General features: G+C 30.8%; 2 protein-coding genes across 4 annotated transcripts in view; one reads left to right on the forward strand and one right to left on the reverse strand.

The window, feature by feature from the left end:
• The first annotated feature begins 2 nt into the window (after positions 1-2).
• LOC132941588 (ubiquinone biosynthesis protein COQ9, mitochondrial) lies at positions 3-11,389 on the forward strand. 3 transcript variants are annotated; one of them, XM_061009708.1, is made up of 6 exons: positions 3-200; positions 8,369-8,614; positions 9,407-9,551; positions 9,646-9,835; positions 10,932-11,132; positions 11,208-11,389. In XM_061009708.1, the coding sequence occupies exons 1-6, from the start codon at positions 173-175 to the stop codon at positions 11,241-11,243; spliced, it is 846 nt and encodes a 281-aa protein (XP_060865691.1). In that variant the 5' UTR covers positions 3-172; the 3' UTR covers positions 11,244-11,389. The 3 variants fall into 3 exon arrangements, with proteins under 3 accessions (XP_060865691.1, XP_060865689.1, XP_060865690.1); XM_061009706.1 differs by lacking the exons at positions 8,369-8,614; positions 9,407-9,551; positions 9,646-9,835; positions 10,932-11,132; positions 11,208-11,389 and adding an exon at positions 2,497-8,362 and having other exon boundaries at positions 59-200; XM_061009707.1 differs by lacking the exons at positions 3-200; positions 8,369-8,614; positions 9,407-9,551; ... (1 more) ...; positions 10,932-11,132; positions 11,208-11,389 and adding exons at positions 216-456; positions 2,497-8,362.
• A 100-nt stretch (positions 11,390-11,489) lies between these two features.
• LOC132941586 (uncharacterized) overlaps positions 11,490-13,930 on the reverse strand; it is a 109,440-nt gene continuing 106,999 nt past the window's right edge. Inside the window, 2 exon segments of the mRNA XM_061009705.1 lie at positions 11,490-13,198; positions 13,702-13,854. Of these exon segments, the coding sequence (XP_060865688.1) occupies positions 12,991-13,198; positions 13,702-13,854 (361 nt within the window). The 3' untranslated portion in view covers positions 11,490-12,990.

Below are 13,930 nucleotides of genomic sequence, written 5' to 3' on the forward strand. Positions count from 1 at the left end.
AACTGTTGATTGTTGAATACTAAATAGGCTCTTTAAATAATTATAATCCCGTTTTTGAAATACATTTTTTACGTACTAGTATTCTAGTTTTAAATATTTTGCCCGTATCGGAAGTCTGACAGCAATATACGGAGTGCCAACAATTAGCGAGTAGGCGTGTGATTTTACGGCCATGTTTTGCAGAGTTCTTTCCAAATCGGGTAAGTACCTATAATATCCCTAGTACCTATTAGTGTAATGTTTGTCTGACGGTTCAAAAAGTAATGCGAGTTGGTTGTTTCAAACATTCTTACTCAATGCACAAAAGCAGCCCAGGTGATTTGGATACATAATATTTTGATTTCATCATTCCATTTTTTTATTTTCGCGTTTGTTATCATGTCCAGATAGGAATCAACTGGCCGTACATTTCTGGATGACATTAATTCATGACGTTTTAATCTATTGAATAATAGGGTAAGAATTTTAAGTTGATTCTGTAGGTACTCTGGCAATATTTTCACCCGTTTAACCGTTTTAATAAACATTTAGTTTTTTAACACTGTTCAATGGTGTAGGAAAAGTATTCATCTCATTCAAACGTAACGCTATACTTAAAATTTAAATGTGTGTATAATATATTTTTGATTATTTATTTAAATCTGAATTTGATAGTTTTATTTCAAATGACACATTATATTTTATATTTTGAATGTTATTTAAAACAGTGAACATAACTAAACATAACATAGTTTGGTTTGACTAAGAATAGTACCTATGTCAGTTCCATCGTTTTGTGTAGGTAAATCTAGATTATCAAGTGTTAATTATAAAGTAGGTCGGTACAATTTTTATATTCTTATGTTTTATATTTATTTATTATACAGGTATACTATAGATTAGAAATCCATATCCCTACAACGTTTATACCTACCACTAGCCTTCTTAAAAGACCATCAATATTTATAGTTGATCAGGAACATAACATTTTATATTTGGTATACTCTATTCAGTATAAGTTTGAACCACTCGCTCGACCAAAACACGTTTTTCCGTACATTCCCATCACAATCCAGACATCGGTATTAGTGTTAGTACAGGCGTCCAACAGCCGGCGATTACTGTCAGCCAATCACAGAACGCATAGACATCGCATGGGGTGTCAGGCACTGTTCGGTGGCTCAGTCTGCATGCGCGACGCGGTTCAAACTTATCCTGAATAGAGTATAGAATTAGGTATGTACCTTTTCAAGAATTTATTTATAATATGAAAATCGAAATTTACCTAAATTACCTAATATTTTAAGTACATATTTATTGATCAAGGAAAGAAGAAAACGTTTTAAATTCTTACTAAAAATTCCAAATATTTTCAGAAATAATTCTCATATCAATTGGCAATCATACTTATATAGCTATATAATATATCGACTAATAAAATGCAAAAAGGGGCTAAGCTACGATAAAGGACTAAGTAACATCGTGTATACTACAGTATAAACTTGTGATCGCACAAGTGTTCTGACCATTTAATAATGAGGTATTTCGTTTTTATTTTTTGGGACAATTAACATTTATTAACAGAAATTTCCAAGGGTGGTAAGGTCCTTTTTCATGGTGAGGGGGTACTATCGATTCTTGTAAAAGTTATACAGGCTAACCGGCAAACACATGGTGCTCGACCCTTATTATTAGTTAGCTATTAAATTTTTTTTAATTTTGATACAGGTGACACACAATTTGTTGTTCTTTTTCCTCCAGTAGTTTGTAGATATTTTCTAAACGAGCAAAAAATAAAGTATGCTTTAAAACATTTGTTAGGTATTTCTAATTTTAAATAGGCATTGTTCTCCATAAAGAGATACAATTTTGCCTTTAACCTCTAATTTTACCTGTCAATATGACCTTATGTATTTACATAACAAATAAAAAAACTTGTAACTAATAATGATCTCTGCTACTAAAGTTATATAAAATCAATAAAAAAATATATATACCTATGTAACTGTATTTATTTATCTTCATCAGCAAACCTATCTTTAAGTCAATTTTAAATATGTACATTTTTCACATTTGAGAATAAGTACCCGACTTAAATTGTATTATTGTGTTAATATTGCATTAAAAATACAAAATGTTTGAACATATTATTTAGTATTTGAAACTACTTAGCCTTGTCTAGTATATAAGATAATTTGTAAGGTAACTTTCATTTTGTGTTCTATAACCAACTCATATATTTTAAATTTAAGTTAGGTATAATTCTAATAATGGAAATAAAAATTGTTTTTACTTTTATTTTTCATGAAATGTTCATAAACTAATTCTGATATATTAACTACCCAGTTAAAAAAAAAACTGATCTGAAAAAATTGTATGTAGTCAGGAAAATCAAAAACATTAAATTGTTGTGGTTAATACTTCAACAAAGTTTCATGAACAAAACTTTTAATATAAAAACTATTGAGGTAATATCCCTGGGTAATATTGATTATTGTTATAATTTCTTTCTTTTAGATGTGTCGTGATGTGTTAAGTTTTTTACTTATATTTACAAAATGGATGTCAATAAAGAATTTGATGACTTTCTGTCAAGCATGGAGAATTTCAACATAAATGTCGCATCAGAATTTTTATCAAATATTAGCTATGATACAAATCATGCTGAGGACGTAATAGAATTACTTGGAAAGGGATTAACAAATGAATATTTTAAAAGTAGACCTGATTACTTCAACTTTTGTGAAGAACAGTTACTTAAATTGGCAAATAATGAAGAATATCAAGAGCTAATTTTTGATTTTTTGGATATTATTGAAATGGATGATTGTAAACTATCATCATCTGTTCTAATTGTAGTAACTGTCTTGGAGAATACTGAAAATCCAAATCGAGCATCCCTAGAATATTTGTTGATTGGTACTTTTAATCGTTTATTTGAAATGGATGTCACAAATTTAAAGGAAATTTTGCCAACCATAGTACAACTTTTAATAAAATTAAAAAAACATTTTCTACTCCAACAATCAATTTTATTTTATTTTGCTAGGGTCGCTTTCTTAGTGTTGAATGCTAATATTGAACCAATTGAGTATCTAAACTTATTGTCTAACATAATTTATGATCCTTTTTATTTACTTGAATATGAATTTGATGAAATTGAAGAAAAAGAAGAAATATTATATATTGCTTCATTCTTTTATCTATACTTTAAAACTGGAATGCAATGGGGACCTAAGATTTACAATCAGTTTTATGTCTTAGATAAATGTTGTAATTTAGCTATGATTGTGTATGAAGACACCAATTTTGGAAAAGCTTTTGCAAAATTAATTTTAACAAAATTTAAAAATAATGAAATTCCGTTACATTCGTTGAATACACACCATGAATATTTTTTATCAGAAGCTACACACAGTTCCATGTATAATGAAAATCTGAATGTTAGGAAGGAATCAATGGAATCATTGATGGTATTCATCGATAAATTATGCACTGATGCTCAGTATGTAGTTTTTAAACATGTGTTTACAAAACCATTTGATTCTTGTATCAAAGAACAATTTATTGTTAAAATGAAAAACCTGATTTTTTTAAAATTAAATTCAGATCATGATCTTGGATGTTTTCAGGGAAGAAGACTCTTAAATATTATTAAATTATGTTGTAATATTTCCTTTAAACGTGGATTCTATCTTCAAAACAATAAAGAACATATTTTGGGTGCTATATCACTTATTTATTTATTAACAGTCCACGATATTGACAAGTTAAACATGGGCGAAGAATTATCAAACGTTACTAAAAAATTTGTGGACGTCGTTCAAAATGTCATTGATAAATCACACGAAGAACACAAAATCGAACTAAAAAATTTAGATAGTAATGTTTGTAAAGTAAAAGGTGCAGAAGTGATAATAGAAGATAATTTAAATTCAAATCCAAATCTAAAATTGTCAAACGAAGAAAAGCGAGATTTATTATCACAAATGAACACTAACATATCATTAGTCCAGGCAAATCTGGATTTGTTGAAAAGTTTTGTCGTATGATAAAGATCTTCCGTGTAATACATTTAAATTTAGTATTTAGGGTTAAGCGTGTATGTAAATTTAAGTTGTATTTATGAAAATAAATAAAAATGTTACAGGTTTTAACTTTTAAGTACTTTTTGTAATTATTATGTATTGGTTATTTCACTGTAGGGCTCAGAAGTTGTTACATTTGTATTTTTTTGGGGGGCTATTAGATTAATTTCTAAATAAGTTTGAAATTATTTTCATGACACTATTAAAAATCTATAGTGCATTTTTTTGCATATTTAATGATTTTGTGGTTTTAAGAGCATATTTCTTAAATTAACCATTTTCTAGAGTATATTTGATGATTAATGATAAGTTTATAAACCAATTTGAAAATTTACCATTAAAAATAATAAATACATCATAATGTATATGTATTTAATTATTTTGAAAGTTTTCACTAGATATTATTGATTATTGTATAATTTGCCATTTTTATTAATAAATAATTAGTAAAAATTATACAATATATAAATATTTTTTAACAAAATATTGTATTTATGAAAATTGCGAATAAAAAAGTGCATAGTTGTACTTTTTTTATCTTCGGTTTTCGATAGTTCTTGGATGAGTGACCACCTGGGTTTTTTGCAACGAATCCGTGTCCCATTTAAACACATGTACCTCAAACAACCGTACCCCCCCCTCCATAAACGCGCAATGACCTATGTTTCCAAGGGTCATTTAAGATGAAAAAACAGCAGAAAAGTATATGAATATAAATGAGGAGTTTTTTGTTATGTTCTTGCCAACTTTTTTGTATTATATTTTGTCATACCCATGATGAAACATAATTACATAATGTTTTCATATAACGTTTTGTTATTTTTTATGTGTGTCTTCCAAAAGCAAATTAACAGATTCAAAATATAAGTAGGACGTAGGGCATAAATAGTTTTTATATTTAACCTAACCTAACCCACAGACAATGTTTTCTTTATTTCCTTTTCTTAGGGCTGACGGTATTTTCGGTATACCGTAAAAAACCGAACTGTTTCGGTATACCTAAATACCGATATGGTACGGTATACCGAAATAATAAATAAAATCTAACTAGTATCGATATTTTTTACTTTTATTGTTTCACATTATATACTTTATTATATACTATAATATATAATATTACCATTGATACTAGAAAACAGTACTAAAACCGTTCATTCGGTTTTTTACGGTATACCGTTTACCAAAATAATTTTAAAATACCAGTATACCGAAAATATTGTCAGCCCTTAAGAGGATGTCAGCGCACTATTGGTTTTCTCTCTCTGGCCCACGCGCAACATAGACAAAACGCATTTGCGCAGAATCGTTTTTTCTATGTTTTTAAGTAATCTTAGAGTAAAATCACCCATTACAAAAAAGATAGAGAATAATATTTTTGAGAGAATGTCATATCGATTTCTCTAAATATTGTTTCAAAACAATTTAAACATGATTTAAATTTACAACATTTTTTTGTTTATTTTGAAACTCAAATACAAATTCAAATAACAATACAATCTAAAATCGATATGACATTCCCTCAAAAATATTATTTTTTATCTTTTTTGTAATGGGTGATTTTACTTTAAGATTACTTGAAAACATAGAAAAAACGATTCTGCGCAAATGCGTTTTGTCTATGTTGCGCGTGGGTCAAACAGAGAAAACAAATAGTGCGCTGACATCCTCTTAAGGCCTTTTAAACCCTAAATCTAGGGTTTCCACTAGATTCGTGTTCGTGTACGTGCATAAAAATACTTTTCTGTGATTTGTTGGTGTGAATGGTAAGCTTTTGGTATACCAGAGTGTTATACGTTCCTACCACAGGCTTGATCATGATACCATGAAGTTGGATCCAATTCAACTTTTCACGTGTACACGGCTCTATATTGATAACAATATTGATAACATAAGAATATATGAAAACTAATATGTTACCAATCTTAACCGATCTAACCCATATTAACCGATGGGAAACGTTTTTGAGACCGTTCATAGCGAACGTATCCGGTCAATATATGCACGCAAACGTACACGTATGTAGTGGAAACCCACCTTAACCGTATCATATCGGTATTTAAGTATACCTAATCATTTCGGTTTTTCGGTATACCGTTTCGTACCGGTATTGAAATCAATACCGTAATATCGAAAATTATTTTCAATACCGTCAGCCCTACCTTTTCTATACTTGCAAATTCTTTAGATTCTTAAGTTTTTTTTTTCTATCAGTCGTTACCTTTTTGAACAGTAAAAATGATTTGATTTTCACTTAGAGGGTGGTTTCTCTTCGAAAAATAAATCTACCTAATTGGTACTTTGGTAGGTAAAAAGTAAAAATAATCGGGAAGAACCAAAGAAAACTACAGTTATTGCTCCACTCAGAATCTAATATTAAGGGAAGACATGAAATATAACATGATATCTGGTTCTCACGAAACGAGTTCTACGTGAATTTTAAGTAATAAGAGTCAAGGGGTACTGGTTGTTCAGATTGAATTTTTCTAACGATGTGTAATGTAAAAATGAATAACTGTATAGAGACTTCTAACTTATTTTTATAAGTTTTTATAATAGCAGTTGAAAAATATTAAAGACACATAAGCATGATTTATTTTTATAAGCATTTAAAGTTGAAATCCTTACAAAATTCATCGTTGTCTGGAAGATTTGCTAATTATTTTATGTAATTAAAAATTTATAAAATATATCAATTTGTATAACGTAGTCTATCGTCTATCAGCGACGTATTTAGGAATTTGTCATGGGGAGGATCCAGATAATTTTCAGAAAACAGAGCCACAGGGGAAAAGCCAAGCCCCCCATACCGCCCAATTACTCTTTATTAAATAAATATACCATATTTATAAAACGATATAACATTTTTGAGTTTTTAATTATTAAATAATAATATGTACAAAACAAATTTAAAAAAAGCGGGTAAGTGGATGTACAGTAGGTTACAAGTGGGTCAATGTTTAATGGATTGTATTAAACTTGAATTCAATGATATAATATCATTGTATAAGAAAAACGATTCCGACCAGAGACGGTTCGTCAGTCTGGATATTTTATATTGTTATTATTTATTATAAATAAATAATAACGACGTTTAAAGTGGAGCTGGTGCCGTGACCTACTAGTCGACTAGTCCACCATCCTGTTATGAAGTGCTATTAATGAATAGCTTCTTCTTCAAGCCAACCATGACCAATGCCCTATAATTGTTTTACCCCTCTATTGTGCTTATTGCAATTATATTTTTATACAGATTGTACAATTAAAAAAACAAATATGACAAAAAATAAATAAATAAATAATTTATTATAGCCTGTAAGTTGAATTAATATTGAAATATATATTTTTTTTTATTCGTTTCTATGGTGATAAACAAAGCGTTAGAAATCTCATTTTTTAGCGGTTTTTCGTAATTTTTCGATGGTTTTTCCCGTGGCATTAAATAACTATTGAGAAAATCAAAAAAATGACCTCCCTTATTACCACGATATTAATTGAAAATGTTGATAACTGAAGCTTCGAATTTTTTTTATAAAATCCTTCGTATCTTATGATAAAATTTGTTTTTCTTAATCATGTAAAAACACAACATTTAACATGTACGAGACACAAGTCAATAGGGGGGAAAGGTCCGGACCCCTTGGACCCCCCGTAAATACGCCACTTTCGTCTACGACAATGGTCTGTGATAGTATCACGACTTGTTGTTGATGTTATAATTTTATAAGTACCTACCTAATGAATCTAATGTGATTAATTTGGAAATTATTTTATAAGTACATTTTTTCAAATATTTATGTTCGTATGAAATAATAATTCAAAATATATGTATGCAAAAGTCAATAATACATTACTCAGTAATGATTACTGGGTACTTATAAAGCTATATTATATTAATTTATTAGGATAATTTGCAAATAATATTAATTCAACCGACCTACCATATTAATAATGATAACGTAGATATAATATAGAAATAATTATATAATATATAATAGGTATATTATATTATATTATGTTATGTCTCCAACTACATTAACCCACCCTTAATTTGTTATTGTATTATGTTTTGTTTGTAATTTATTAGTATTTTGTCAACTACAACTTTTGTATCAATAACCTATTTATATGTAAATTTACTTTTTTATGTGTAAAAAGCCGATTGGCGTTAATATCATTAAATAAAAAAAAAATAATTCGTACTCGTACATACCATATCCTCCCAACTGTTACTGCAATCGGTGAGAAAGATATCAGCGTTGTTTTTACGTTTTGTTTTTGTGGTTTTTCACTTTTTTTTATAGGCAATTTCGCTAAGGTGAATAATTTTCGCGCGGCGTTTCGACCGAACGTCTGCGGAGGGTCGACTTCAAGACCGTGCAGTGGTAGCGGTAACCCCAACGGCAACCTCAACAGCAGCGGACAATTTGCGACTGATGGAAACGATGTTGACGGTGATGGTTACGAAAAGGATGTCAAAGCGAAGATACTGCAATCCTCTCTGCAGCACGTTCCCCAACACGGATGGTCCAGGGATACTGTGGTCGCAGGTATTCAGACTTTTCCATAACTCTCTCTCTCCCTCTAGCATCCATCAGGCTATATGTAGACCATACACTTCACCACTTGCCAAAGCTGTTAAATATTTGTATACCTACCTACATTATATAATGTTATAACTAGGGCCCGGATTTAAATGCACTTAAAACCACACAAATATGCTCTAAAAAATGCATTTTACCACAAAAATGACCTTAAAAATGCCATATATTTTTTTTTCATACAAATTGTAATTTATAAATGAGATATAATTATTATTTATTAATTTATTATTTTATTATTTTATTTTACTAAATATTGACTGCTATGATGTAACACGAACTGACTGATTATTTGTTATTTGACCGAATAAGGGTGACGCTCCACAGTAATCATAATAAATTAAGATAAAATAAAAACTGAATCGAAAAAAAAATTGACAATGTGTATGGAAAAACCCGTTAAACCTTATTAAATATCAAGAAAATAATTCATCCTTAGATAATATTTTGAATAGGCTAAATTTCATATCTACATTGAACAAATGTGCATTAAAAACCAACAAAATGACTTAATAATGCTTAAAATGTTCCAAAAATGAAAAAACGTCAAAAAATGCAAAATAAAATCTGTGGCATTCAAACCCTTTGTTATATGAAACGAATCATGTACTTAGAAAGCATTGAAATCCGGGCCCTAATATTATAACCTGTATAGTTATTAATAATTACACACTCGCCGTTCAACGCCAACTCAAACTAACTGCGGCCATTTTGTTTGTCCAATCGTTTATGTATACATAGGCGCCGAAGATCTCGGTTACCCGGACACGGTGCACGGCCTCTTCCGAGACCCCGGGGCCGAGTTGGCCCTGTACTTTTACTCGGCCAGCAATGATTCACTGTCCCGACTCCTCCGGGACGGCACGCTGACGTTGCCCAGAGAAAGGTAGGTGTACCTACTGCTGCCGTGCCGGTTCCGGCCACGAGTCGTCGCGTGCGTTACAGACGTATTTCATTCCCCTATACGTTTTAATTTGCAGCAAAGCGGAGCTCACCGCGTTCCTGACGAACGCCATCAGGACCAGGTTGCTGATGCTCCAGCCGTACTTGAACCAGTGGCCGCAGGCGATCGCCTTGCTCTCCAAACCGTCCAACGCGCCGCACGCTCTGTCCAACCTGATGACGCTGGTCAACGACGTCTGTTACTACGCGGGCGACCGGTCCATAGACGTGCGTATAAAATATTATTAAGAGGACGTTATACCCGCACATGTGTTGTATCCGTCTTACAAGCGCGTAACATAGCAAATTTTACGCCCAGCAGAACACATGTATAGCCCCGTTGGTATAAAAATCAAAGCAAATTGACCTATTATAAAATCCGAAGGTAAGATTATTTTATTATCTAGGCAACCTCCTGGGCTTTTTATTATATTTTAATTTTAAAGCGAGTTATGAGTATTTTAAGATGTATAAAAAATTTACAATTTTAAAATACTCGTGACTCGCGTTAAGACTAAAATATAATAAAAAGCCCACGAGGTTGCCTAGATAATAAACTTACCTTTACATTTTATAATAGGTCAATTCGCTTTAATTTTTATACTAACGGAGCTTTTTATACTACACGTGTTCTGCTGAGCGTAAAATTTGCTATTTGTAAGACGGAGACAACACATGCGGGTATAACGTCCTCTGAAGTTCAAAATAAATATCTGTAAACGTATACACAGCTAACGTTCGTGTGCCCCGCCCAATCAATTTTTATAAATAACTTATATTGAATACGATTTTAGAAAGTTTTTTTTACAACGTTAGGAAATGACCACTCGATCAATGAAATTTCTAGTATTTTTATGTTACTTATAGATTATCGAAAAGAAAAATTTTTGTTTTCATATCTCATGATTAAAAAAAAAAACGGGCATTCGTGTATAGCTGGTGATCTACCAATTCAATATACCTAAGGGATATACCACTAAATTCGAGTGCATACCTACTTTCGATTTATTATGAATTGTTAAAATTTATTTGTTATTAGTTATTATTTATAAAGAATAATATTGTAATATAAATTATATTAAAGATGCATTACAAAAATTTAGTTGTTAAAATTTTTACATATCTATAAAAATAATTAAGCTAGTACATAATATTAAATTTGTTTTCGTTAATAATTAAACATTTATTGTGGAATTTTAACTCTGATTAGAACTGGAAACATCATTGATAAATAATTAGCTGCACAGCCCATTGTATTGCCGATGCAACATCTGACCGTGTAACAATGATTAATTTGTTTGTGTTTGTTTCAATTATATTATAGACTCGATGGTACACACGGCGCATAGGCTTGGCCACTATTTACAAATCCAGTGAACTGCATTTATTACAAGACGGATCGCAAGGATACGACGACACGTGGAAGTTTGTGAGAAGAGCAGTTGAGGAATGCGTTAAGCTGGATACAATGCTTGAGAGTAACGCTCAGCTCGCCAAAGATGTCGTCACAGCATCAGTGTCTACGGTAAATCGATTGGAATCAACATTAATGTTGTGGTCATGATCAGTACCACTTAAATACCTATGTTTTTTTTTCCAGGCCAAAAACATTCTGGGACTTACGTGGAACAGATAATTCCTTCTAGTTATTTTTTCGTGTCCTCGGCCATCAACTAGTAAATTGTTATTCTGCATTTTTACAACTTTTTGTTCTACCCACTATTATTATCATATTGTAAAAATTAGTAATTCTTATTAAATAAAACAAATGAGCAACTATAATTTGTTACTGAAATACGTGGTGTTGAACTGTTAACATATTTTATTCATCTATAGAACTGAAAACATTTGGTTGTGAGGGAAACAAAAAACCAATAATCGATTAAATATAATTGAAAATAGAAATTGTTTTTATTAGACGTAATTAGTAGACAAAATAGAATGCTTATAGTAATTATTATTATTAATAGAGCAAATGAAGAATTAAAAAAGTTATTAAACCGATTTAATAATAGGAATTGGTACATTCTATACGATTCATTAAACATTTCAAATATTAATCTTAAACATAGTACGCTATTATATAATGCTCTTTCAAATTTAGAATCGTATTTAATCTAGAAAGTAGTATAATATCAAATACACATGTAATATTAATTAATATCGATTATATATTAATAATATTAAATATCATAGAAATTACAAAAGTAAAGCGTGATTTACCTAAATAACAGTCGAGTGAATGAGCAAGAACCTCTAGCCTAAATAATATACAGTATTATATTCAGTAGGTAATAATAAATAATTGTACACCAATTCAACAATCATAGAGGCACTCTAGTAAACACAATATCATTAGTTAATATTATATTATATTCATGTATAATAAATTATATTATACTATATAATTTAAAACAATTGGCCTTTTTCTGACAAAATAACGGTGAAACTTAACGTTAAAATATCACAGATTTTACTAATCGAAAAGCGATAGAAAAAGTAAGGCATTTTGTTTCATAGTCTATATAAATATAACATTATTGTAATACCCTACACTGTTTTTCAAAAACAATATTTTATTGCTACAGTTTTGTATGGGTCATTCGGTAATATTATTATGATTGGAGACCAGTATACCGTGTCTCAGATTGTCTATACCACTTATATGGATACGGAGTGTTTTTTTAACGTTGCAGACACTAATTTGCCTTGTCAATTGTTGCGTACTGTTATGAATCATGCTTAAAGAACTCTCGTAACACAAAAATTAAATTGTTTCCAATTTTTTAAATGTTGGTCATTGTTTTAAATTTCATATTCTAAAGAAAAATATTTTTCTTAAAATTGATGATGTAATACATATTATTATGTATCACACATTGAAGTAGTAGTCTTTTATTCATACCATTTTGAGTAGTATTAGATACACAATAAAAAAAAAAAAATAGAAAAATATTTTATTTCAGAATATGAAATATCCCCTAAAAAGGATTTTGATAAAAACAAATATAAAACTTGTGAATAAATATTACCGAGTAGGTAAACAATTATTTTTTTACAATAATATAAGTAATTTTTTTTTAACTCACAGGTACATGTAGTTATAACTTCAAGTTCTACGGAAAACATGTTTTTCTCTGAAGCAAAAGCAATTGACCGAAACCGATGAGTATCTCAACGTTAAACAAAACTCACGTACAATAATATATATATATATATATACATGTTTATATAATATTTTAAGCGCAATACAATTGAACGGCAGTTTGAATTCCTAAGCCGTACTGGACGACGTGCACACGACGTACACGGCCACTGTACGAAACTTTTGTCGAAACAAAATCTGAGAACAACGCGGTAAATAACATTATTTTTTGGGAGACCTAATCGGAAGCGACAACTCTTTTTTGAAATCTCGCTGATACGAATCCGAATTTCTTCCTCGTGATGGCGGACGTCTCGACTGCAGGAACTGTAGCGCCGTGGTTATCGATGGACAGCAACGATGGCAGTGACGCAAAGTTTGTAACGTTCTCTTCGTCGTGTGTGGATTCGCAATGTCCTTGATCGCTGACCGTCTTGTTTTGAAATCTATGTACGACCGACAAACGACCAATCGCAAGCGTTATCATTGAATGGTTGAAACTCGTGCAATATGATATAGGGAGTGTCCTCGAGAGTGCTATAAGCGCAACTATGGGGGGGGGGGGGCTTGAGGGGCTTAGCTCCCCAAAACTTGTAATAGTCCCCGCAAAATAAATTATTCAATTGTTTCCTAAAATATTAATAAACCTTTAAGACCACATGAAATTGATTGATCAAATATTTTTTAAAAGCTGATTAGTGTAATTACCACATTGTTAATATTTATAGTTACAAATATTACACTAATTAGCTTTTAAAAAATATTTGCTCAATCATTTTCATGTGGCTGTGTGTAATATAAACATTAAACTTATATCGCTCCCACGGGTTACTTTTTATGTAATATCAGGTGGGGGCTGCACCCCCCCCCCCCCCCCACAAGATTTTAGCCCTAGTTGCGCCACTCTGAAGTTCAGAGTACATCGCACGGTCGTTCGACGGTTATTTACCTCAGTCTCCGGTTTTCAGTGCGATTACTCTTGGTTTTTCTCTTAACGGTTTTCTTGTCCTCGCCGCTCTTACCGAGGTCCGACCAATTTTCCGACGAAAGATTCCTCTTCACCGAATCGTTGGAACGTTTGTGCCTATTGCCGTAACTAACCCTGCGTACAAAATCATAAAAATTACACGAATATAAATATATATATATACCAATATATATCAAACGATCAATACTAA

This window comes from Metopolophium dirhodum, chromosome 3, assembly GCF_019925205.1.
Source record: "Metopolophium dirhodum isolate CAU chromosome 3, ASM1992520v1, whole genome shotgun sequence".
Lineage (NCBI taxonomy): Eukaryota > Metazoa > Arthropoda > Insecta > Hemiptera > Aphididae > Metopolophium > Metopolophium dirhodum.